We start from the raw sequence: 27,717 nt of genomic DNA on the forward strand, positions 1-27,717 counted from the left end.
AAAGTCAATGAGAACGACACGTTTGTTGATCGATGTATGTAAAACTACAGTTAAATAAATCATTGTATTTCTTCGAAATCTCAGTTTATTTCATCAATAATAAAGCGCGCGTATGAGGTCGGACAGCGATTAATTTTTATCCTGAGAATTTGATTTCAATTTACTCAATGAGGTAATTAACGAACAATTTGGAAAAAAAAGCAATTTTGAAAATGATGATTGTGCAATTTTGCTGTTTCCGAAAATCGATGGATTGATTTGAAAAATTGATCAAAAATAGGATTACTCATTTTGGATAGAATTCAAAATGTTACCGAACACTATATTTTTAGTAAAAACTTTTTTAGATGATTTGAGCAAATACCCTTGATGTTTTGTCTTTACCACTTCTACCTTCACGGAATTCCAAGAGCGAGCTCTTGAGAAAGCCACATAGAGTTGTCCATGAGAAAAGACAGGACTCGCTAGGTATATGCCAACGCGTTCAAATGTTTGCCCCTGTGCTTTATTAATGGTAAGGGCAAAGCAAAGTTTCAACGGAAATTGTCGTCTTTTCAGTACAAACGGCAAGTTTTGGTCGGAAGAAGTTAGATCCATTCTAGGAATGAGAACTCTTCTCCCGCAAAAACGGCCGGTGACGATCTCGGCTGTTATCAACATATCTGTCACAGCTAACACCAGTAGTCGTGTACCGTTAATCAATCCATCTTCAAGACATAAATTTCGAAGAAGTATAACCGGTACACCTACTTTGAGTTTGAGTTTGTGATGAGGCATTCCGCTTGGTGTTATTCTGTTCAAATATTCTTCCGGAAAGTTTGCCACCTCGTCTTCATCACCCGAAGCCACGCTATCGTTACTGTGAATAACGAAGGTCTTTCCGGGAAACGATTCGAGAATTTTGTCATTGAGTAAATTACAATGTTCATTCTTGGGACAGAGAATAGCTCGCTGTGCGAGTTGCTGTGGTGTAAGAGCGTGAAGCTGTCCGTAAATCTCTCTAACAACATCAACCGTCAGACAACGATCTGGCAGATTAACAAAATCACCATCTTTTGTGTCCTTGTCTTTGACGATTTGGGTGTTGGTGGTACCCCTGCCCAGATCTTCTAGCCACCGGGTGAAATCCTCCCCACCTGCATTTACACGCATATGGGTCATCAGATGGACCACTTGAAAAACTCTCCAGAACCTATAATTTGTGAAAAAGAGCTCGATTTGTTCTACACGACCAGAAGCTACTGGAAGTAGCTGTTTAACATCTCCTCCAAGTAGTATGCATTTACCTCCGAAAGGCCGGGGGTCCATACATACATCTCGAAGTAGATCGTCCACAATATTAAGGACATGGTAACTGGCCATAGAGACTTCGTCCCAAATTATAAGCCGAATTTTTCTCAAGTGGTCAGCCTCCTGGGATTGTGCCGTTATAGAGGAGCGGGAAGATGCATTCAGATGTAATGGCAACCTGAACGTCGAATGGACCGTTCTTCCGTTTCTGAGCAATAACGCAGCTATCCCAGTGAAGGCTACGGCAAGAGTTGGTATATGCCGTTCCTCGCAATATTTCAGCAACGTGTTGTACAGATGAGTCTTTCCCGTACCACCACTGCCTTGGAGATAGAAATATCTATCTACACCTAACGTCGCTGACTCGACCGCAGAAATGAAGTCTCATCGTCGTCGTTGGTGTTGGTAACGTTGACTCCCGAACTTGAGGTCGGCTCCGGCAGATTAAAGTCTCTGAGAGTTTTTCCCAGAAAACGTAATGTCTTCTCGATTCTACGCAGAGCGCAATCTTCAGATTGGCATTCTGAGATACCTTTCCTCACATAATCCTCTATCATGAATCGCTTGAACTCATTCCAAAGTGACAGTGGTTCGCCGATCTCACAGAAACACAGCATGTACGCGAATAATTTCCGCATACACCCGGGCATTTCTACCAGGACTGCGTGTTCCAGAGTTCTGAACCACTCCGAATCTGACGATATCAGATTTCTGGCCAGTACCGCTTCTTTAAACGTAGAATATAATGTGCCGCCGAAGGATTTTAAATCATTAAAAGATTTTGCTCCTTGAACGTGAAGGAGCAAAATACGCAAATTAAACTTTTCTATGTACTTCGCACTTATAGTGTGCATCCTAGGTATTACAGATCGTTTTCTCAAACGTCTAACCCAGCGATGTTGGGTGGCATTAAAAGAATAAAGGAGAGGTATTTCACAATACTTCCATTCACGTGCGCTAGGATCGTTCACATTAAGTTCGAAATACGCCTCCAAACGACTGAGTTTTGAACGTTGTAACGCTGTCATCTCTTCCCCTTCTTCAAAATATACCTCACGTTCTCCAGGCAAATGGACGGGTAACCTATAGATTGTATGACTTTTGTCTTGAATATGGAAAGACAACAATCTCCAAGCTGATTCACCGGAAGAGATGTAGCGGGAATCAATGAATGCTTGGATTTCGTCCCAAACGACCTCATTTCGCAACTGAAGAACGGCAGCATCAGGACCTTTATTTATGTATTTGAAAACATATTTGATAGCTCCTACTGAAGTTATCACTTCCACGTTTATATGAGATTGATATTTCATGGATAAATATGGATTATACGGAACTACGTCTCTGTTATCTATCACACACGTTCCTTTGTTTCTTTTGAATATCGCGGTGCGACCGTCATTTCTTCGCCTATATACGGGCAACGCACAATTAATTTTGGTAATTTCCGAAAACTCTTTGGGATAATGCTTGGTGCACTGTCCGTCGACCATACATGGAGAATCCGGTGCGCGATCACCACAGGGTCCGTGAATCATGGTGGACATTATAATATCAAAAAGCCGGGTGTTTTCGGCTGGTAGCTCGGCGCAAATCAGCTTGTCTACATCCTCAGAATTTCGCAGTTTATATTCATCTGCCAAAGTCAGAAGACAGTGCATATGAGGAAGACCGCGTTTTTGAAATTCTATAACGTAAACGTAAGCGATCACATCACCGAAAATTTTGAATTTCAATATATCCTCGAAAAATGCCCTCCTTTTTAAATCGAACACTCGCGCGATTAGTTCCGGTCTATCCTGAGGATTCAACAGTTTACTTCCCATATTTTCAGTGATCTCACGCCAGTTGGGGTTACAGGTGAGAGTGACGAAAGGGGAGGGTCTGCCATATTTTGCTACAATGGCCATTGCATCTTGATAATTTTGCTGCATGAAACGTGCCCCTCCGATGAACGAACTCGGTAGGATAGTAACTCTACCTATTCTTTCACCACCGTCTGGTTCCACTACCGTTCTTCGCGCAATATAATCTTGGAGCCCGACGTAGCTCTCGACGCGTAATTCCTTCTGATGTGTTCGCAAAAAATTTAATCGGAAACCTTCTAACTCAACGTATTTGTCAACGATGAACTGTTGAGCCAAGCGTCCAGAAAGAAGGATCGGGTTAAAATGATTTGCACGAATCATCAGACGGTAGCACTCGAATTCTAATTTTGAAATCCGTTTATTTCCAATTGTTTTCTGCAACCCAGTCGACCATCCCAATTCTCCGTTAGGGAAAAGTAATGGATAACAGAGAGCATCAACAATTGGAGACAATTTTGGGATATCCTTAATTTGGAAACTATTACTTGTACTTATTAAATTCACACGAACTGTGCCTGGTGGAGGTATATCCCCGTCGACTGTACGAAAAATAGCGCCGATTTCGGTGGAAGTGGAAGGTGCCGCGTAGACCTTCCTGTTGGTTCCTGGTTGTTGGTGGAAATATAGGCCAAGTTGCGGAACGGAATCGTTACCACTGGTTCTTCGTGTGTCACGAACCACTTGACCTAGGGTAGAGTACATTTGGGCGTATGGGTGAGTTTCCCTCAGCAGAGCATCTATTTGCCCTAATAATCGGGGGTTGCAACCGTCTCCAACTCCTTTTGATGCCCTCTTCTTCGTGGCTTCTCCTGAATCCACGAAATACAGTGATCCAAATGCTGGATCGGATGGACAAACATCGCCTACTCGGTGGTATATCTGTCCTGAGACCACAACAACAGGGGCTCCTCTCGCCAAACCTTCTCTTTGAACGATTGTCGTGGAGCCAAGGGCGAGCAGCGTGTTGTAACTTCTTATATGTTGTATGAAGTTCTTCGATTGAGGGTGGTTGTTCATGATCAAAGCCTTCAGCAGGTCCGGATAAGTGGCACTCACCGGAAGGCTCACTGCGCCTCTTTTGCAGCAAATCATATTCTCGGTGCGAAAAAATAGAGCTCCACAGAAAGAGCACTCACTACTAAGCGCCTCAAGGTAATGGGCAGGCGTGTCCTCCTGATGTTCAGCGACATCACACACAACAGACGTAGAGGTTTCCGTTTCGTAATTATCGTCCTGTCCAACTTCGCAATTTTCCGATATCATCGATGACAAAACTGCTTTTGTAGATATTCTTTCAGATGGAACGACTCCAAATGAGGAGGAATCGTATTCCTCCAGTAAATAATACTGGTCTCCAACTGACAAATTATCCACAGAAACCATTCGCACCTCTATCGGAGTCAAATTGTAGAGCAGAACAGGAGAATAATTTTGCAATAAATAATTCAATAAATATTGGAGATTATTGAAGCTGAGCAAGCATGCTTTACCTTCCTCTTCTATACATTCACCGTTCGCCCCACGACTGTGAGAATCAAATAGATAATAGGAGTTCGCTATTTTTCCTATACAGGTAGATAATTCCCCAGACGTAAATATAGCGGAAGTATAATTTCGAAAAACCTGTGGTAGACCTTGCGCTAACGGAATATCGAATTCTTCATGATTTTCAATGTTTATATGACCCACAACTGAATCTTCCTCATTTATATGCAATGAAAAACAAACGTTATTGATTTTGAACTTTGGAAACACCTCCACAACTAACAAATGATTAAAAATGGGTAAATTCCGCGAAAAAATTGATTTTAAATATAATTTATCCCCGTAATCCATAATATTATCTATGATCGCAGTGCACCAAGCATTGAAGGGGAGAAGTTTGCTATAAGCCAATGCAACTGCCGCGATTGCAGTACATTGGTGACCTCTGGAATCCGGACTAAATCGTAAATCATTTTGGTTTCGAGAACCTCTTATGATGGTTCTGAATATCACGGATTGCCTTTCATCATTATTATCACGTTGAGAAGATGAAATTAACGTAGTCATTACTTTGTCCTTGCTGGTTCCTGCTATTCCAATTCCATCAGAAATATCTGAATTTGAAAGTAATGAAATAAATATAATTTACTGAACGTGAGTGAATGTTTTCAATTCATGTGATATATTAGTAGTTTTATGAAACATAATTCAATACATTGAACTCTCATTGGATATAATGAAATTTAGTTATAATATGGAATTGCTGTAGAATATGCTAAATTTGAATATTATATTTCGTAATTTATTGTTCTTGAATGAAAGATAATTAATTTTCCAAAGTATTGAAGGTGAAAAGGAATATTGGAAAATATAACACTCATTGAATTTTTCTGAAAACATTTTCAGATTCTATAAAATTCCACAGATTTCTGATTCATTTGTGAAAAAGTCGAAAAAAAATATTATACAAAAATATCTCAAATACCTGGAACGAAAACTTTCTTTCCCTTCCTCGTTTGCTTACTCAATTTGCTTGCTCCTCTCTTCCTTCTCTTCATGATTCGGCTCGAAGCTGAAATAAGTCAATTTGTAATGTGTTATTAATTCGTCACAATCTTTTGTCCTATTAAAAATGACACACAAGGAAGCTTTAAGCTAGAATAAGGGACCGTAATTTTCAATTTGGAACGTTTGTATTTTCAATTCAGAAACATTTTCATAGAAACGATTCAGATAAACCTTTCATACGTAGGTCATTTCTGGTGTTGGGTGTACCTATGTCTCGCAAATATATATGAACCAAAAAGAGAAACGTTTCACGTGGAAAATTAGTGGTTTCAGTAACAAATTTTGGTTTACCTACTGCAGGATTATTCATATCCACTTCTGAATGATTTAATAAACGAAACTTTCTTATAAAATTGAATGACACTATTTCTTACCTTCTAAGTTTCGCAAAGTCCAAAATCCTTCTGGAGATTATTATATGTGGTACCTATTGAATCGATAATAGTATATTAAATATATCGAATAAACGGGGGAATAATGATAATATAAATTTGTTTTAAAATCCAAAAAATCATTCGAAACTATTCAACAACTTCATAACATTCCTTCAAGATTTTGAATTTTTTCTGAGAAAAATTATGCTATATCACCATCTTGTTTCTGGAATACCCAATAGTTATATCTATATAATGTGAAATTTTTCAAAAAATTATTCTAGTATTGATAAATATGTATAGGAAAATGAATTGATAACTTGAAATCGAGCTAGTTTTGATAATTATTAACTGAATCTATAATTAGTTCGAAGTAATAATAGTAATAATACCTTGAGTAACACAACACAAGCTGTCTTTTGAAACCTGAAATTCAAAAGGGCGCTTATTCCGAGTTCTTCACCTAAAAAGTATTCTAGTTGCCATAGGAACCAATTCGTGAAATCCAATCAGATCAACTCAAAAATCAAAAGTTACTTCCGGTTTTTTGCAACAAAGTATATAAGTTCAAAAATTATCCCATTCATTTCTAATCCCATCATTTAAATAAAAAATCAATATTTCAAACATCAATAAATTCCCCAAATATTATTCCAAGTGGAAAATTCATCATCAATGGTATTTAAATATCGCGAAACGGAAATGACGACATACGAAAATTCGCTGTTTTTCAAGCCTCTCTCTGCGAATAAAACAGAAAATCTCAAACTGTGCGTATTTCACAGAGATATAGGTATCTCTGGTATTTCATTGTAAAGTAATAAGAATTCTATGTTCTAAGATTGTTTACGACTTGACATTTATTTTTGATTCACAAGAATGGCACTCATTCATTTCTAGAAAAGCTTCAATTCCCTTAACATTTATATCAAATCATGACAGGTATTTCAGAATAACCAATATGTCCAATTTATGTGATAGGAAATGCAAGCTTTTTAGAACTTCTGTTGTTTGAACCACAGAGCACTAATTTTGGAGAAGTGAAAGATAACAGCAGTGCCAACTAAGAGCACTCTATGGCTAAGAGCTTTCATGTCTATGATCGAAAGCTACACGACAGTTTATTCGAAATCGAAATGTGGATTGAATTTCTCATGTCATTTTATTTTATATTTCTGGAGCGTCGTATTTATTCAACTTCAATGTAAATTTACAGCTTCAAGTTATATATTCTGATTTACTTAGAATAATCCATTTATTATTTGTAAAAAATTACATCGATTATGAATTAACAGACTACTGGAATTGGGAATGAGAGAAAAAAATAGCCAGTGAAAATATATTGATCAAAAATATAAAATGATTTTCCTATTTCAATAATATACGATAGAGATTATCACATAACATATATGTCTAACAGCGTTCCTTGAAATCAGGCGTTGTTCCAGTTTTTTCCCATTGAGAAAATTCTTTCGAAACAAAATTGAGCAGTATCAGAAAATGAATATTACTTATGAAATATAGAACCTCCTGGTTGATCTTCTATAAAGACTTAGCCCCCCAGAACTGTGTGCTATGTATAAAATCTCATGTTTATATACCTAAAAAAAAAGGATATTTGTTATTTTATGAGTTTGCATGTAAAACATATGAAATATATTATGTGAACTTGTAAAATAGATCATATACTTCAAATAAAAACTCTCCTGAACGAATTGCTCTAGAAGCTTATCCATGAAGAACCTTTTTTATTTCAATTAACTCTCTCCGATACATGCTTTTTTGACATGACATTTCTGATAAATTTATGCGTGCCTGAAACTGAATATTAATTATGAAATACAGAACCTCCTGGTAAATTTACTATACAGACTTAGCCCCAAGAACGGTGTGTTATGTATAAAATCTCATGTTTATATACCTTAAAGAAGGATATTTGTCATTCTATGGGTTTGCATGTAATGTATATGAAATATATTATGTGAACTTGTAAAATAGATCATATACTTCAAATAAAAACTCTCCTGAACTAATTGCTCTAGAAGCTTATCCATGAAGAACCTTTTTTATTTCAATTAACTCTCTCCGATACATGCTTTTTTGACATGACATTACATTTCATGATCTGATAAACTCAATATGAATATCTCTATCAGCAAAACTAAATGTATGACAATCGCGAAGGATCCGCTCAGATGTAAGCTAGTGGTGGAGGACAATCCCATAGAACAGGTGATGCAATTCAGATATCTGGGCGTGGATATATCAAGTACCCACGACCCAGTTAAAGACCTAAGGAGCCAGATTAACAAAGCATCCGCACTATCAGGATGCCTACGAGATATAGTCTGGTCTAACCCGTACATGCGCAAGGATAGCAAAGTTAGAATCTACAAGACTTGTATCAGACCCATCATGACGTACAGCACGGAAGTCCGCGAGGACACCGTTAAGACGAAACACATGCTAAGGGTGGCTGAAATGAAAACACTGAGAACAATAGTGGGGAAAACGAGGAGAGACAGAGTAAGAAACACAGATATCAGAGAACAATGCGGGATACAAGATATCGTGAGATGGGGAAGACAACGTAAGAGGCAGTGGTACAACCATGTAAGACGGATGGACGAGAACAGACTTCCGAGAATAGTCCTAGAAAACAACCCGCCCGGCTCAAGACCTCCCGGGAGACCACCTAAAAGATGGAGAGATAGTTGGCAATCTACCTCTCAGGAAGAGATGCAGAGGCAGCTTCAGAACTAACAGATCGACAGATCTCCAGGAAGTAGAAGAAGAAGAAGAAGATAAATTTATGTGTGCCTAAAACTGAATATTAACACTCCAGTACTCGCGCGTCCGATAGATACATAAGCAATACGTGGAGCCTGGGGTATTGTAGTACCCCGCGCGAGTACTGAAGTGTTAATTATGAAATACAGAACCTCCTGGTTGATTTTCTATACAGACTTAGCCCCAAGAACAGTGTGTTATGTATAAAATCTCATGTTTATATACCTTAAAAAAGGATATTTGTCATTCTATGGGTTTGCATGTAATGTATATGAAATATATTATGTGAACTTGTAAAATAGATCATATACTTCAAATAAAAACTCTCCTGAACGAATTGCTCTAGAAGCTTATCCATGAAGAACCTTTTTTATTTCAATTAACTCTATCCGATACATGCTTTTTTGACATGACATTTCTGATAAATTTATGCGTGCCTGAAACTGAATATTAATTATGAAATACAGAACCTCCTGGTTGATTTACTCTACAGACTTAGCCCCAAGAACGGTGTGTTATGTATAAAATCTCATGTTTATATACCTTAAAGAAGGATATTTGTCATTCTATGGGTTTGCATGTAATGTATATGAAATATATTATGTGAACTTGTAAAATAGATCATATACTTCAAATAAAAACTCTCCTGAACGAATTGCTTATCCATGAAGAACCTTTTTTATTTCAATTAACTCTCTCCGATACATGCTTTTTTGACATGACATTACATTTCATGATCTGATAAATTTATGTGTGCCTAAAACTGAATATTAATTATGAAATACAGAACCTCCTGGTTGATTTTCTATACAGACTTAGCCCCAAGAACAGTGTGTTATGTATAAAATCTCATGTTTATATACCTTAAAAAAGGATATTTGTCATTCTATGGGTTTGCATGTAATGTATATGAAATATATTATGTGAACTTGTAAAATAGATCATATACTTCAAATAAAAACTCTCCTGAACGAATTGCTATAGAAGCTCATCCATGAAGAACCTTTTTTATTTCAATTAACTCTCTCCGATACATGCTTTTTTGACATGACATTTCATGATCTGATAAATTTATGTGTGCCTGAAACTGAATATTAATTATGAAAAACAGAACCTCCTGGTTGATTTTCTATACAGACTTAGCCCCAAGAACGGTGTGTTATGTATAAAATCGCATGTTTCTATACCTGAAAAAACGATATTTGTCATTCTATGAGTTTGCATGTAATTAATCTGAAATATATTAAGTGAACTTGAAAAATAGATCATATACTTCAAATAAAGACTCTCCTGAACGAATTGCTCTAGAAGCTTATCCATGAAGAACCTTTCTTATTTCAATAAACTCTCACCGATACATGCTTTTTTGACATTGCTTTACATTTCATGATCTGACAAATTCATGTTTGCCTGAAAATGAATATTAATTATTAAATATAGAATATCCTGGTTGATTTTATACACAGACTTACCCCCAAGAACAGGTTGTTATCTATAAATTCTCATATTTATACACCAAGTAAACATATTTGTCATTCTATGAATTTGTATGTAATTTAATATGAAATACATTATGTAAACTTGAAAAATAGATCATATATTTCAAATAGAAGCTCTCCTGAACGAACTGCTTCAGGACTTTACCCCTGAAGAAGGTTTTTTATTCCTAATACAGTCTCTCCGAGGGATGATAATTGCCATTCTAGGATTTTTTCATTTCTGTATCTGATAAATTTATATATTCTTGAAAAAAAATAAGTATTATTAGTTACAAAATTTACTATCAGTTATAATATCCGATCTCTCATACAGATTCACGTCCAAGAACTGTGTTTCATATCTAAGAATTCAATAATAACCTAACTTTCCGATTAAGGGAAAAAATTCAACTGTGATGTGAGCTTCGAAGTGCTATCGTACGGAGAAAAATGAAGTAAATATATTAAATATATCCTCTAATAATTCCAATAACAATTAAACCTTAAAATTTTGCATCAATTTTCTTACGGTCTGTCAACAGTCAAATGAAACTGGCCTAAAGCTCCCTCTACACTGTTACCCAAATGACAGGAAAACACGTTATAGGAATTGAAAAATTATGGAAATTTTAAAATTTTAAGTTAGTTTTGGCTGAATAGTGACCTCGACTTTCCTAATATAAATTTATTTTGGCAATTTCAACGCTAAAAATCACGAAATTACTGAAAATATTCAGGGCCAAAACGAAGGTTCTGAACGGTGCTTAACCGAGGTGGTTTCGTAATATCGAAAATTGCAAACTTACCTGTACATATCGAGCCGAAATATGGGTACCTGGAGATGCTACAGGATATGGAGAATGATTCTCTAGCATTTATCTTCCCTATTTTGGCATTATTCATATAATAATCGACTCGAGTTTCCGAAAACTGCAAAAACCCCTTTCGAAACGTCAGACGTGATGGAAATTACCTCTATGCTCTTGGAAATTAATTTATCAAATTTTCGTAGACGTCAAAAATTTTCGAAATTCTTATGCTTTTTTAGGTAATATCGTTCGGGCTCCGGGAAAAAAAACAGGATTATTTTAATTTCGGGTTCTTCGAGCTTAGTTCGACACCCATCCCGGCTCTCGAGCTACCGCGGATCTCTCAAGCTAATCAAATCATTTTGGTATCTTTTCGCGAAAATCGTGAATTTCGCGATTTTCTCACGCAATTTTCGGACACTTCTAGACGGGGTAAAAATACGATCTAGGCATTTTCGGAAAGCTCGATTCTTACTCTTGCGTTCCATGTACCGCTCTTCCCGGCCACGCGCCTTCGGCGCTCACCATTTCAAATTTCCCATACCCTCCACCGACACTTCAACATGGCAAAAAATTTGATACGATTCGGTGATCATTTTTTATCAACGTTATAGTATTAACTAGTAAGCCCATAGATCTACCTTTATTGATAGATTTACCTTTTTTGGCAGATCAGTATAGCCAGGAGATCCACCTTGTAGGTAGATTCGCCTTCATGGACAGATTCGCCTTTTGTCCGTAGCTCGGGCCTTCGGCCCTCGCGATTCGCCTTCCGCCCGTAGCTCGGGCCTACGGCCCTCGCACTTAATGATACGCGAATACTATACAATACTGAGTATCACACATAACTCACACCGTTCGATATATACAGGCATTGTCGCAAATTTCACGAAAGAAAACAAATAATCTCATACATTGCTCAAAAATTATCAAAAATCAGTTATATTCAGTTGGACAGAAGCGTTATAACGGAGATTCCATGCATTCAGTTCATCTTGAATTGAAACTCACAAAGTTCTTTCTCTACGATGTAACAAAAAACTAACCTGAAATGAGAATAACTGGCCAAAAGTCTATAAAAGTAGAATTTTAACGCAAAAAACACACCCTGCCATTGTATTCCAATAATCATTATATCATTCCACTCGAATAAGTTATTCGAAAACATATTTCCTTTTATCTGGAATGATTAAATACAATAATCCTCGTACAATAATCAAAAAGCTTAAAAATTGGCCAAAATCTGTTATATGGAATGGGAAAGAAGCCTAATTAAAAAAATTTCAAGCATCATAATATTTAATTCAGTTCATTTTGAACAAAAATCTACAAAATCCCTTCATCTACGATAAGAAAAAAAACTAACCTCAAATGACAAAAACTTGGCGAAAGTCTATATAAATATAGGAATTTTACGTAAAACCTTACTCATAGATTGTGTTTCAATAATCTTTTTATCATCCCAATAATCATTTTATTATTCCACTTGAATGAGTTAATTGAAAACATTTCTCCTATTATCTGGAATGAGCGAATAGAATAATCCTTGTACACCAATCAAAAAGCTTGAAAATTGGCTAGAATCTGTTATATGGAATTGAAAAGAAGCCTAATTATGAAGATTTCAAGTATTATAACATTTAATTCAGTTTATTTCGAACAAAAACCTACAGAGTCCTTCTCTCTACGATAAGAGAAAAATCTTACCTTGAATGAGAAAACTCGACAAATGTCTATAAACATAGAATTTTAACGCAAAAGCTCACTCATAGATTGTGTTTCAATAATCATTATATAATTCCAACAGAATAACTTATCTCAAAACGTATTTTGCCATAGATCTAGACTAAGAAAATCATCTCCATACACTACCCACTTGCTTGAACGTTTCCAGAAATCTGATGTACTCAGTTGAAAAGAAGAGAAATAGATCATCTACTTCACATGGAAACTCTCCTGAACGAATTGCTTTATGAACTTACTCTGAAAAAACTTTTTTTTTACCAAATAACACTGTCCGAGAGATGATATTATACATTTCTTGATCTGATACATTTATATATGCCTGAAAATAAATTTCAATTATAAAATATAGAATCTCCTGGTCGATTTTCTGTGCAGACTCACCCCCAAGAACCGTTTGTTATCTAGAAATTCTTATGTTCATACACCAAGATTAAGGATGTTTCTCATTCTGTGAGTTTGCATGTAATTTAATCTGAAATCCATTATGTAAACTTGACAAATGGATCATATACTTCAAATACTAACTCTTCTGAAACAATTGCTTAGAAGCTTACCCCTGAAGAAGCTTTTTTTATTTAAAATGAGACTTTCCGAGAGATGATATTTGACATTTGTGAATTTCATACATTTCCTGATATGATTAATTTATATGTGCCTGAAAAATAAGTATTGTTAGTGACAAAATAAACTATCAGTTATTACATCTGATTTTGATACAGATTCACGTCCAAGAACTGTCTTTCATATCTGGAAATTCAATAATAACCTAACTTTCGGATTATGGGGAAAAATTCATCTGTGATGTGAGCTTCGAAGTGCTATCACTGCTATGCTATTGTACGGGGAGAAATGTAGTAAATATATCCTTTAATTTCAATAATAATTAAACCTTAGAAATTTACATCAATTTTTTCACGGTCTGTCAACAGTCAAATGAACCTGGCCTAAGGCTCCCTCAACACTTCTACCCGAATGACAGGCAAACACGTTATACGAATTGAAAAATTATGGAAATTATAAAATTTCAAGTTAGTTTTGGCTGAATAGTGACCTCGACTTTCCTAATATAAATTTATCTTGGCAATTTCAACGCTAAAAATCACGAAATGACTGAAAATATTCAGGGCCAAAACGAAGGTTCTGAAAGGTGCTTAACCGAGGTGGTTTCGTAATATCGAAAATTGCAAACTTACCTGTACATATCGAGCCGAAATATGGGTACCTGGAGGTGCTACAGGATATGGAGAATGATTCTCTAGCATTTATCTTCCCTATTTTGGCATTATTCATATAATAATCGACTCGAGTTTCCGAAAACTGCAAAAACCCCTTTCGAAACGTCAGACGTGATGGAAATTACTTCTATGCTCTTGGAAATTAATTTATCAAATTTTCGTAGACGTCAAAAATTTTCGAAATTCTTACGCTTTTTTAGGTAATATCGTTCGGGCTCCGGGAAAAAGAACAGGCCTATTTTAATTTCGGGTTCATCGAGCTTAGTTCGACACCCATCCCGGCTCTCGAGCTACCGCGGATCTCTCAAGCTAATCAAATCAAATTGGTACCTTTTCGCGAAAATCGTGAATTTCGCGATTTTCTCACGCAATTTTCGGACACTTCTAGACGGGGTAAAAATACGATCTAGGCATTTTCGGAAAGCTCGATTCTTACTCTTGCGTTCCATTTACCGCTCTACCCGGCCACGCGCCTTCGGCGCTCGCCATTTCAAATTTCCCATACCCTCCACCGACACTTCAACGTGGCAAAAAATTTGATACGATTCAGTGATCATTTTTTATCAACGTTATAGTATTAACTAGTAAGCCCATAGATCTACCTTTATTGATAGATCTACCTTTATTGATAGATCTACCTTTATTGATAGATCAACCTTTTTTGGCAGATCAGTATAGCCAGGAGATCCACCTTGTAGGTAGATTCGCCTTTTCGGGCTGATTCGACTTTTTGGGCTGAGAAGCCTTTTCGGGCTAAAACCCACTTGATTACTCCAACGCCTGAATGTTAAACATAAATTTAATTAACAGGGTGATTCGTGCAGTTTCATTCAGTCTATCCGCTTCATTTCAAATAAAACACCCTGTATATTATTATGTTTTTCAAAACTCCTCAACAACCTGATTTCAACAAACTATCGATGCATGGTCTATTAGGACCATTATTATTTCATCTGAAACTTCTAACAAAGTTAGTGTGTTTAATAGGAGACTGTGTTATGCGCATATATTCCAATGCATTAAAATCAATTAGAACATATACATAATTTGAGTAGTCAGTTTATCAAATCTTTGAGTAACATACCACAACCTGTCTTCGAAAATCTAAAATTGAATATTAAGAAAACAATGGAAAGATGAAAGATATATTCAAATTTAATTGGTTTTCGAAAGTGAATATTATTATATCGAATATTAAAAAAATACTCAATCAATTTTGCTGGGTTAGTGCAACGGGGTACCATACTGTTTTGCGTATGATATAAAAGCTCAGGGAAAAACCTCAGCAGAAAAAACCCTGTCTCCCCGTGTTTACAAACATTAAAAACATTTCTATATACATTACAAAAATTAAAAACAATTCTATATGCATTACTAACAATATATACACAATATATACATAAGAATAACAGCTATGCAACAGATGGGATAAGGTTGGTTGGTTTTCGTCAGCTTTCTCCTTTATTCCTTGATGATGATCTGAAAATTTCAAATTGAATTGAGTTATTTGATAGAAAAATTAATTTGGAAATACTTACGTTTATATGGCCCTAGAAAATATGGTATGGTCTTCCGTAAAGTTAAATGCACCTCCATTAATATTTCCCGACATGATAATTCAGAGTGAATTCCAGAAACTCAAAAAAAAAGACGAAGAAATTTTTTTTTCGAAAAATTTTGAATAATTGTGCCTAAAAGATTATTAGGAATATGTGAAAAGGTGGAAAAGGTTATGATTCAACAATTTTGACGAATGGAAACAATTGAAAAAATATATAATAACGAAAAAAGATAGGGGTAGGGGGTTATTGATATGAAATATAAAAATTTTGGGTTTTTCCGAGATTTGTTTGTGTGATTTGAAGTGTGAATAGAAACAGTTAAGTTACCATATAATCCATAATTTATCCATGAAATAATGCATGAGAATTTGGAAAACAATTTGGAAATAGAAATTTGGAATAAATTTCGAAAAACGTGGAATATCGAAAGATGATGCGTTAATAAGTGTGAATTGCTTTAGAATGAGGGAAAATGGGAATTTTGAAAAAAATTGGGTTGAGAATACGTTACAAAAAAAATATTAAACAAAGAATGCGAATGGGTTATGCTGAATTTGGAAAAGAATGATTTAATTGTTAATGGTTGCTAAACGTGAAAATTTTGTATAATGAAGAATATTGTCGGTATGAACTTCGAGACGAACGATGAATTGATTTTGAAAAGGGCCAGAAATCACAGATAATTTTGACGAAGAAATTCATTTGATAGGGATAATAAAGCGCGCGCATGAGGTCGGACAGCGATTAATTTTCATCCTGAGAATTTGATTTCAATTTACTCAATGAGGTAATTAACGAACAATTTGGAAAAAAAAGCAATTTTGAAAATGATGATTATGCAATTTTGCTGTTTCCGAAAATCGATGGATTGATTTGAAAAATTGATCAAAAATAGGATTACTCATTTTGGATAGAATTCAAAATGTTACCGAACACTATATTTTTAGTAAAAACTTTTTTAGATGATTTGAGCAAATACCCTTGATGTTTTGTCTTTACCACTTCTACCTTCACGGAATCCCAAGAGCGAGCTCTTGAGAAAGCCACATAGAGTTGTCCATGAGAAAAGACAGGACTCGCTAGGTATATGCCAACGCGTTCAAATGTTTGCCCCTGTGCTTTATTAATGGTGAGGGCAAAGCAAAGTTTCAACGGTAATTGTCGTCTTTTCAGTACAAACGGCAAGTTTTGGTCGGAAGAAGTTAGATCCATTCTAGGAATGAGAACTCTTCTCCCGCAAAAACGGCCGGTGACGATCTCGGCTGTTATCAACATATCTGTCACAGCTAACACCAGTAGTCGTGTACCGTTAATCAATCCATCTTCAAGACATAAATTTCGAAGAAGTATAACCGGTACACCTACTTTGAGTTTGAGTTTGTGATGAGGCATTCCGCTTGGTGTTATGCTGTTCAAATATTCTTCCGGAAAGTTTGCCACCTCGTCTTCATCACCCGAAGCCACGCTATCGTTACTGTGAATAACGAAGGTCTTTCCGGGAAACGATTCGAGAATTTTGTCATTGAGTAAATTACAATGTTCATTCTTGGGACAGAGAATAGCTCGCTGTGCGAGTTGCTGTGGTGTAAGAGCGTGAAGCTGTCCGTAAATCTCTCTAACAACATCAACCGTCAGACAACGATCTGGCAGATTAACAAAATCACCATCTTTTGTGTCCTTGTCTTTGACGATTTGGGTGTTGGTGGTACCCCTGCCCAGATCTTCTAGCCACCGGGTGAAATCCTCCCCACCTGCATTTACACGCATATTGGTCATCAGATGGACCACTTGAAAAACTCTCCAGAACCTATAATTTGTGAAAAAGAGCTCGATTTGTTCTACACGACCAGAAGCTACTGGAAGTAGCTGTTTAACATCTCCTCCAAGTAGTATGCATTTACCTCCGAAAGGCCGGGGGTCCATACATACATCTCGAAGTAGATCGTCCACAATATTAAGGACATGGTTACTGGCCATAGAGACTTCGTCCCAAATTATAAGCCGAATTTTTCTCAAGTGGTCAGCCTCCTGGGATTGTGCCGTTATAGAGGAGCGGGAAGATGCATTCAGATGTAATGGCAACCTGAACGTCGAATGGACCGTTCTTCCGTTTCTGAGCAATAACGTAGCTATCCCAGTGAAGGCTACGGCAAGAGTTGGTATATGCCGTTCCTCGCAATATTTCAGCAACGTGTTGTACAGATGAGTCTTTCCCGTACCACCACTGCCTTGGAGATAGAAATATCTATCTACACCTAACGTCGCTGACTCGACCGCAGAAATGATTTTGTTGAACACATTGCGTTGTTCCTGGTTCAAACTCCCAAGACTTGAATCTGACGACTCCGTTCTCGAAGTCTCATCGTCGTCGTTGGTGTTGGTAACGTTGACTCCCGAACTTGAGGTTGGCTCCGGCAGATTAAAGTCTCTGAGAGTTTTTCCCAGAAAACGTAATGTCTTCTCGATTCTACGCAGAGCGCAATCTTCAGATTGGCATTCTGAGATACCTTTCCTCACATAATCCTCTATCATGAATCGCTTGAACTCATTCCAAAGTGACAGTGGTTCGCCGATCTCACAGAAACACAGCATGTACGCGAATAATTTCCGCATACACCCGGGCATTTCTACCAGGACTGCGTGTTCCAGAGTTCTGAACCACTCCGAATCTGACGCTATCAGATTTCTGGCCAGTACCGCTTCTTTAAACGTAGAATATAATGTGCCGCTGAAGGATTTTAAATCATTAAAAGATTTTGCTCCTGGAACGTGAAGGAGCAAAATACGCAAATTAAACTTTTCTATGTACTTCGGACTTATAGTGTACATCCTAGGTATTACAGATCGTTTTCTCAAACGTCTAACCCAGCGATGTTGGGTGGCATTAAAAGAATAAAGGAGAGGTATTTCACAATACTTCCATTCACGTGCGCTAGGATCGTTCACATTAAGTTCGAAATACGCCTCCAAACGACTGAGTTTTGAACGTTGTAACGCTGTCATCTCTTCCCCTTCTTCAAAATATACCTCACGTTCTCCAGGCAAATGGACGGGTAACCTATAGATTGTATGACTTTTGTCTTGAATATGGAAAGACAACAATCTCCAAGCTGATTCACCGGAAGAGATGTAGCGGGAATCAATGAATGCTTGGATTTCGTCCCAAACGACCTCATTTCGCAACTGAAGAACGGCAGCATCGGGACCTTTATTTATGTATTTGAAAACATATTTGATAGCTCCTACTGAAGTTATCACTTCCACGTTTATATGAGATTGATATTTCATGGATAAATATGGATTATACGGAACTACGTCTCTGTTATCTATCACACACATTCCTTTGTTTGTTTTGAATATCGCGGTGCGACCGTCATTTCTTCGCCTATATACGGGCAACGCACAATTAATTTTGGTAATTTCCGAAAACTCTTTGGGATAATGCTTGGTGCACTGTCCGTCGACCATACATGGAGAATCCGGTGCGCGATCACCACAGGGTCCGTGAATCATGGTGGACATTATAATATCAAAAAGCCGGGTGTTTTCGGCTGGTAGCTCGGCGCAAATCAGCTTGTCTACATCCTCAGAATTTCGCAGTTTATATTCATCTGCCAAAGTCAGAAGACAGTGCATATGAGGAAGACCGCGTTTTTGAAATTCTATAACGTAAACGTAAGCGATCACATCACCGAAAATTTTGAATTTCAATATATCCTCGAAAAATGCCCTCCTTTTTAAATCGAACATTCGCGCGATTAGTTCCGGTCTATCCTGAGGATTCAACAGTTTACTTCCCATATTTTCAGTGATCTCACGCCAGTTGGGGTTACAGGTGAAAGTGACGAAAAGGGAGGGTCTGCCATATTTTGCTACAATGGCCATTGCATCTTGATAATTTTGCTGCATGAAACGTGCCCCTCCGATGAACGAACTCGGTAGGATAGTAACTCTACCTATTCTTTCACCACCGTCTGGTTCCACTACCGTTCTTCGCGCAATATAATCTTGGAGCCCGACGTAGCTCTCGACGCGTAATTCCTTCTGATGTGTTCGCAAAAAATTTAATCGGAAACCTTCTAACTCAACGTATTTGTCAACGATGAACTGTTGAGCCAAGCGTCCAGATAGAAGGATCGGGTTAAAATGATTTGCACGAATCATCAGACGGTAGCACTCGAATTCTAATTTTGAAATCCGTTTATTTCCAATTGTTTTCTGCAACCCAGTCGACCATCCCAATTCTCCGTTAGGGAAAAGTAGTGGATAACAGAGAGCATCAACAATTGGAGACAATTTTGGGATATCCTTAATTTGGAAACTATTACTTGTACTTATTAAATTCACACGAACTGTGCCTGGTGGAGGTATATCCCCGTCGACTGTACGAAAAATAGCGCCGATTTCGGTGGAAGTGGAAGGTGCCGCGTAGACCTTCCTGTTGGTTCCTGGTTGTTGGTGGAAATATAGGCCAAGTTGCGGAACGGAATCGTTACCACTGGTTCGTCGTGTGTCACGAACCACTTGACCTAGGGTAGAGTACATTTGGGCGTATGGGTGAGTTTCCCTCAGCAGAGCATCTATTTGCCCTAATAATCGGGGGTTGCAACCGTCTCCAACTCCTTTTGATGCCCTCTTCTTCGTGGCTTCTCCTGAATCCACGAAATACAGCGATCCAAATGCTGGATCGGATGGACAAACATCGCCTACTCGGTGGTATATCTGTCCTGAGACCACAACAACAGGGGCTCCTCTCGCCAAACCTTCTCTTTGAACGATTGTCGTGGAGCCAAGGGCGAGCAGCGTGTTGTAACTTCTTATATGTTGTATGAAGTTCTTCGATTGAGGGTGGTTGTTCATGATCAAAGCCTTCAGCAGGTCCGGATAAGCGGCACTCCCCGGAAGGCTCACTGCGCCTCTTTTGCAGCAAATCATATTCTCGGTGCGAAAAAATAGAGCTCCACAGAAAGAGCACTCACTACTAAGCGCCTCAAGGTAATGGTCAGGCGTGTCCTCCTGATGTTCAGCGACATCACACACAACAGACGTAGAGGTTTCCGTTTCGTAATTATCGTCCTGTCCAACTTCGCAATTTTCCGATATCATCGATGACAAAACTGCTTTTGTAGATATTCTTTCAGATGGAACGACTCCAAATGAGGAGGAATCGTATTCCTCCAGTAAATAATACTGGTCTCCATCTGACAAATTATCCACAGAAACCATTCGCACCTCTATCGGATTCAAATTGTAGAGCAGAACAGGAGAATAATTTTGCAATAAATAATTCAATAAATATTGGAGATTATTGAAGCTGAGCAAGCATGCTTTACCTTCCTCTTCTATACATTCACCGTTCGCCCCACGACTGTGAGAATCAAATAGATAATAGGAGTTCGCTATTTTTCCTATACAGGTAGATAATTCCCCAGACGTAAATATAGCGGAAGTATAATTTCGAAAAACCTGTGGTAGACCTTGCGCTAACGGAATATCGAATTCTTCATGATTTTCAATGTTTATATGACTCACAACTGAATCTTCCTCATTTATATGCAATGAAAAACAAACGTTATTGATTTTGAACTTTGGAAACACCTCCACAACTAACAAATTATTAAAAATGGGTGAATTCCGCGAAAAAATTGATTTTAAATATAATTTATCCCCGTAATCCAAAATATTATCTATGATCGCAGTGCACCAAGCATTGAAGGGGAGAAGTTTGCTATAAGCCAATGCAACTGCCGCGATTGCAGTACATTGGTGACCTCTGGAATCCGGACTAAATCGTAAATCATTTTGGTTTCGAGAACCTCTTATGATGGTTCTGAATATCACGGATTGCCTTTCATCATTATTATCACGTTGAGAAGATGAAATTAACGGAGTCATTACTTTGTCCTTGCTGGTTCCTGCTATTCCAATTCCATCAGAAATATCTGAATTTGAAAGTAATAAAATAAATATAATTTACTGAACGTGAGTGAATGTTTTCAATTCATGTGATATATAAGTAGTTTTATGAAACATAATTCAATACATTGAACTCTCATTGGATATAATGAAATTTAGTTATAATATGGAATTGCTGTAGAATATGCTAAATTTGAATATTATATTTCGTAATTTATTGTTCTTGAATGAAAGATAATTAATTTTCCAAAGTATTGAAGGGGAAAAGGAATATTGGAAAATATAACACTCATTGAATTTTTCTGAAAACATTTTCAGATTCTATAAAATTCCACAGATTTCTGATTCATTTGTGAAAAAGTCGAAAAAAAATATTATACAAAAATATCTCAAATACCTGGAACGAAAACTTTCTTTCCCTTCCTCGTTTGCTTACTCAATTTGCTTGCTCCTCTCTTCCTTCTCTTCATGATTCGGCTCGAAGCTGAAATAAGTCAATTTGTAATGTGTTATTAATTCGTCACAATCTTTTGTCCTATTAAGAATGACACACAAGGAAGCTTTAAGCTAGAATAAGGGACCGTAATTTTCAATTTGGAACGTTTGTATTTTCAATTCAGAAACATTTTCATAGAAACGTTTCAGATAAACCTTTCATACGTAGGTCATTTCTGGTGTTGGGTGTACCTATGTCTCGCAAATATATATGAACCAAAAAGAGAAACGTTTCACGTGGAAAATTAGTGGTTTCAGTAACAAATTTTGGTTTACCTACTGCAGGATTATTCATATCCACTTCTGAATGATTTAATTAACGAAACTTTCTTATAAAATTGAATGACACTATTTCTTACCTTCTAAGTTTCGCAAAGTCCAAAATCCTTCTGGAGATTATTATATGTTCAAAATAGGTTTGGTGGTGTAAAGATCAGAAGTAAGCAGGAGAATGATACTCTGTCAGTTCGCCGACGTTTCGGAAATGTATTTTTCCATCTTCAGGGCTCTACAAAAGTTATGAGAAGACAATTTTGAACACCAAATAAATAAAAAATTTAAATAAAAGAGCAAACACGAGCTACATTATAAGTTGTTGACTAGAAAAATATCACAAGAAAAGATGGTGTGGTTAATATATCTATACATTGAAAATATAAGGAACGTGTACACAGCCTGAAAAAGTTCTTTCTCTTTCTCTTCTATAAAATTACATAGTAAAAACAAAATATATGTTATACATAAACGTACATAGTACTTACAAACTAGACAAATGTATCCTCCCAAAATCACTCCAAGAAATCTCAAATCCATTCTCCAATATTTAATGTTAAAATCATGTATAATTGATTGAAAAGCGGGGACGACAACAGTGCGACCGATACAACGATATGCCGACAGACGGAGGTGAAATTAAAGAAACAGCTGATCGGGAAATGAAACAAGGTAAAAAAGGTAAAAAGACATAGGCGTACCCACGCGTGTGATGTGCTGAGAAATCAAGAGTGAAATTGAGAGGGGTTTAGAAAATAAAAGTTGATCTCATTTCATCTTCCACCTCTTGTTAGTTGGTTCATTTTCATTTTCAATAGGGAGTAATAAAATCTGCTGAGTTGTTGAATATCAGATCTAGAGTTCACTGAGTCATGGACACTTATCTGCAGCATCTCATAAATGAATCGATTACTCAGGTATGACTCCCTATTTAGTATGTGGACGTCTTCAAAATTGAAGATATGTCCCGCGTTCACACAATGTTCGGCTAAAGCTGTTTTGGGGTTGGAAATCGGCAAACGAACAGATCTAATATGTTCTTGGATTCTGGACTTCAGATATCGGCCCGTCTGCCCTATATAAACTTGAGAACAGTTCAAACAGTCGATCTTGTAAACCACGTTGGAGTTCAGAAAGGTTGGTGTCGGGTTTTTGATGATACTGAAAAAGTGTCTACCTAAGGTGTTCGAACTCTTGAAGGACAACCTAACGTCCTCCTTTTTAATAATTTTTGAAAGTCTTTCTGAAAGGCCTTTGATGTAAATGAGTCTGTGGTAACTCGAAACTGCATTCGGAGGTTCCTTAGACGTAATGTCCTGGGGTGGGGGGAGTTTGGGGGGTTCCCTTAAAATTTTGTTAATGAGAGACGCCGGATAGCTATTGCCCAGTAAGATAGACCTGATTTTTTTAAGGTTTTTTTCGTGAAATCTGCAATCAGACAGGTTTAAGGCTCTGAACTTCAGATTTCGTATGATGTTTACTTTATGTATCATGGCATGATGGGAGTGAAAACCTATATATCTACCAGAGAAAGTAGGTTTCTGGTACCAATCGACATATAAAACATTTTCGTCCACACGCTCAACTCTCATGTCAAGAAAATTCAGAGCGTTATTTGATTCCAATTCTAAAGTGAATTGTAATTTAGGGTGGAAAGAGTTGAATGTGTCCAAAACGAGTTGTTCAGTGTTAACGGGTATAGCAATGAAAATATCGTCAACGTAGCGTTTAAAAATGGGCACCCAGAAAGGCAATCGGGAAAGACAAGAATTCTGAAGTTTCACCATTACAATGTCACAGCAAATCTGTGAAACACAATTTCCCATTCCGAAACCAAAAATCTGGCCATCAAAAAGTTGTAAACCAACTTGAAAGTGTTGAAATCAAAATCGGGTGAGGGGTCGGAAACTACATTCCAACTTTCTTCAATGATCTGCAATGCTAAATCTGTAGGTGTGTTGGTATAGAGAGAAACGACATCAAGTGATACCAATATATAGTCAGGTGGTAGTTTGGTTCCATTTATCGAATTGAAAAAATCAAAGGAGTTCCGGACATAATGTTCATCTTTGACGAATATTGGCTTTAATAGATCGGCGACAAATTTTGACAACTGATAAATAGGGGAACCTACAAAGCTCAAGACCGGTCTCAACGGTATGCCAGTCTTGTGTATCTTGGGAAGAAAATACATCTTAGGGAAAATGCCGTTATTACAGGTTAATTTCTCCGCGACAGTTTCCGATATTAGGTCCTTGTTCAGCAGGATCTTGACGAATCTATTATTCTTGTTCTGGATGCGAAATGTGGGATCAGATTCCAACGTTTGATAGGTATGTGTATCATTGAGAAGTGCCGTACATTTTCCAAAATATTCATCTCTGCTCATAATTACAGTAACGTTCCCCTTGTCAGCCCTCAAGACAACTATGTGATCTTTATTGTTCGAGAGAAACGTCTGAGTATCCCTCATATCCCGATACAAGGAGGGACTGAAAGATTTAGAATATTGGTTCGAATTTAAAAAATTCGTAATAGTGTTAACAACTCTACCCCTAATCAAATCTCTATTCTCAAAGTCGTGTTTACCGATAACCCTCTCGCAGTCAACGATCACGTCCATCACAGGTATTGTTTTGGTGTAAGGAAGATTGAATTTATGACCCATGCTGAGAAAATATTGCACATTATTGGGTATGGAGAGATCCGAAAAGTTCATAATCCATTTGTCGGTGGTAGTTTGAAGACAAGAAGGTACTCGCATATTCATCAAGTTATTAAACTTGACCATTTGTTTATTTCTAATCTGGTGAAATTTGAAACTATAAAACCTATTCTGTCTGGTCGAGAAAGAGAAGAACAAATCTTCCGGTATTTCATTTCTAAGTTTTGACTTTATAACGTCAATATTATGTTTAATCTGTCTTAATTTCCAATGGTAAAAACATATCTCAATATTAAGCACTCGAAACTGAAACTGAGTCAGTGCGTTGTAACTTTTTCCACTTGACAACTCTTTCCACCCTAAATTACAATTCACTTTAGAATTGGAATCAAATAACGCTCTGAATTTTCTTGACATGAGAGTTGAGCGTGTGGACGAAAATGTTTTATATGTCGATTGGTACCAGAAACCTACTTTCTCTGGTAGATATATAGGTTTTCACTCCCATCATGCCATGATACATAAAGTAAACATCATACGAAATCTGAAGTTCAGAGCCTTAAACCTGTCTGATTGCAGATTTCACGAAAAAAACCTTAAAAAAATCAGGTCTATCTTACTGGGCAATAGCTATCCGGCGTCTCTCATTGACAAAATTTTAAGGGAACCCCCCAAACTCCCCCCACCCCAGGACATTACGTCTAAGGAACCTCCGAATGCAGTTTCGAGTTACCACAGACTCATTTACATCAAAGGCCTTTCAGAAAGACTTTCAAAAATTATTAAAAAGGAGGACGTTAGGTTGTCCTTCAAGAGTTCGAACACCTTAGGTAGACACTTTTTCAGTTTCATCAAAAACCCGACACCAACCTTTCTGAACTCCAACGTGGTTTACAAGATCGACTGTTTGAACTGTTCTCAAGTTTATATAGGGCAGACGGGCCGATATCTGAAGTCCAGAATCCAAGAACATATTAGATCTGTTCGTTTGCCGATTTCCAACCCCAAAACAGCTTTAGCCGAACATTGTGTGAACGCGGGACATATCTTCAATTTTGAAGACGTCCACATACTAAATAGGGAGTCATACCTGAGTAATCGATTGATTTATGAGATGCTGCAGATAAGTGTCCATGACTCAGTGAACTCTAGATCTGATATTCAACAACTCAGCAGATTTTATTACTCCCTATTGAAAATGAAAATGAACCAACTAACAAGAGGTGGAAGATGAAATGAGATCAACTTTTATTTTCTAAACCCCTCTCAATTTCACTCTTGATTTCTCAGCACATCACACGCGTGGGTACGCCTATGTCTTTTTACCTTTTTTACCTTGTTTCATTTCCCGATCAGCTGTTTCTTTAATTTCACCTCCGTCTGTCGGCATATCGTTGTATCGGTCGCACTGTTGTCGTCCCCGCTTTTCAATCAATTATACATGATTTTAACATTAAATATTGGAGAATGGATTTGAGATTTCTTGGAGTGATTTTGGGAGGATACATTTGTCTAGTTTGTAAGTACTATGTACGTTTATGTATAACATATATTTTGTTTTTACTATGTAATTTTATAGAAGAGAAAGAGAAAGAACTTTTTCAGGCTGTGTACACGTTCCTTATATTTTCAATGTATAGATATATTAACCACACCATCTTTTCTTGTGATATTTTTCTAGTCAACAACTTATAATGTAGCTCGTGTTTGCTCTTTTATTTAAATTTTTTATTTATTTGGTGTTCAAAATTGTCTTCTCATAACTTTTGTAGAGCCCTGAAGATGGAAAAATACATTTCCGAAACGTCGGCGAACTGACAGAGTATCATTCTCCTGCTTACTTCTGATCCTTACACCACCAAACCTATTTTGAATGAAAATTTTTGGATCACTACTTCAGATTTGTTATTATTATATGTGGTACCTATTGAATCGATAATAGTATATTAAATATATCGAATAAACGGGGGAATAATGATAATATAAATTTGTTTTAAAATCCAAAAAATCATTCGAAACTATTCAACAACTTCATAACATTCCTTCAAGATTTTGAATTTTTTCTGAGAAAAATTATGCTATATCACCATCTTGTTTCTGGAATACCCAATAGTTATATCTATATAATGTGAAATTTTTCAAAAAATTATTCTAGTATTGATAAATATGTATAGGAAAATGAATTGATAACTTGAAATCGAGCTAGTTTTGATAATTATTAACTGAATCTATAATTAGTTCGAAGTAATAATAGTAATAATACCTTGAGTAACACAACACAAGCTGTCTTTTGAAACCTGAAATTCAAAAGGGCGCTTATTCCGAGTTCTTCACCTAAAAAGTATTCTAGTTGCCATAGGAACCAATTCGTGAAATCCAATCAGATCAACTCAAAAATCAAAAGTTACCGGTTTTTTGCAACAAAGTATATAAGTTCAAAAATTATCCCATTCATTTCTAATCCCATCATTTAAATAAAAAATCAATATTTCAAACATCAATAAATTCCCCAAATATTATTCCAAGTGGAAAATTCATCATCAATGGTATTTAAATATCGCGAAACGGAAATGACGACATACGAAAATTCGCTGTTTTTCAAGCCTCTCTCTGCGAATAAAACAGAAAATCTCAAACTGTGCGTATTTCATTGTAAAGTAATA

At 36.8% G+C, this 27,717-nt stretch overlaps 4 protein-coding genes and 2 long non-coding RNA genes across 7 annotated transcripts; 1 reads left to right on the forward strand and 5 right to left on the reverse strand.

Moving 5' to 3' along the window:
* Nucleotides 1-282: 282 nt before the first annotated feature.
* Nucleotides 283-1,362, reverse strand: LOC123317769 (ATP-dependent DNA helicase PIF1-like). Its single transcript, XM_044904379.1, has one exon. The coding sequence runs from the start codon at nt 1,360-1,362 to the stop codon at nt 283-285; it is 1,080 nt and encodes a 359-aa protein (XP_044760314.1).
* Nucleotides 1,363-1,640: 278 nt separating this feature from the next.
* On the reverse strand, nt 1,641-4,541 carry LOC123317770. Its single transcript, XM_044904380.1, has one exon. The coding sequence runs from the start codon at nt 4,539-4,541 to the stop codon at nt 1,641-1,643; it is 2,901 nt and encodes a 966-aa protein (XP_044760315.1).
* Nucleotides 4,542-5,206: 665 nt separating this feature from the next.
* LOC123318006 lies at nt 5,207-6,656 on the reverse strand. Of its 2 annotated transcripts, XR_006538237.1 has the most exons (4): nt 6,478-6,656; nt 6,086-6,138; nt 5,629-5,715; nt 5,207-5,257 (listed from the first exon to the last, which is right to left on the reverse strand). It is a non-coding gene; the product is annotated as an uncharacterized LOC123318006 (long non-coding RNA). The 2 variants fall into 2 exon arrangements; XR_006538238.1 differs by lacking the exon at nt 6,478-6,656 and having other exon boundaries at nt 6,086-6,387.
* Nucleotides 6,657-7,410: 754 nt separating this feature from the next.
* Nucleotides 7,411-7,812, reverse strand: LOC123318005. Its single transcript, XR_006538236.1, has 2 exons — nt 7,775-7,812; nt 7,411-7,686 (listed from the first exon to the last, which is right to left on the reverse strand). It is a non-coding gene; the product is annotated as an uncharacterized LOC123318005 (long non-coding RNA).
* A 412-nt stretch (nt 7,813-8,224) lies between these two features.
* On the forward strand, nt 8,225-8,848 carry LOC123317771. Its single transcript, XM_044904381.1, has one exon. The coding sequence runs from the start codon at nt 8,225-8,227 to the stop codon at nt 8,846-8,848; it is 624 nt and encodes a 207-aa protein (XP_044760316.1).
* A 7,754-nt stretch (nt 8,849-16,602) lies between these two features.
* On the reverse strand, nt 16,603-25,057 carry LOC123317772. Its single transcript, XM_044904382.1, has 2 exons — nt 24,258-25,057; nt 16,603-21,073 (listed from the first exon to the last, which is right to left on the reverse strand). The coding sequence occupies exons 1-2, from the start codon at nt 25,055-25,057 to the stop codon at nt 16,603-16,605; spliced, it is 5,271 nt and encodes a 1,756-aa protein (XP_044760317.1).
* Nucleotides 25,058-27,717: the final 2,660 nt, after the last annotated feature.

The sequence above is a fragment of the Coccinella septempunctata genome, chromosome 7, assembly GCF_907165205.1.
Source record: "Coccinella septempunctata chromosome 7, icCocSept1.1, whole genome shotgun sequence".
NCBI classification, from domain to species: domain Eukaryota; kingdom Metazoa; phylum Arthropoda; class Insecta; order Coleoptera; family Coccinellidae; genus Coccinella; species Coccinella septempunctata.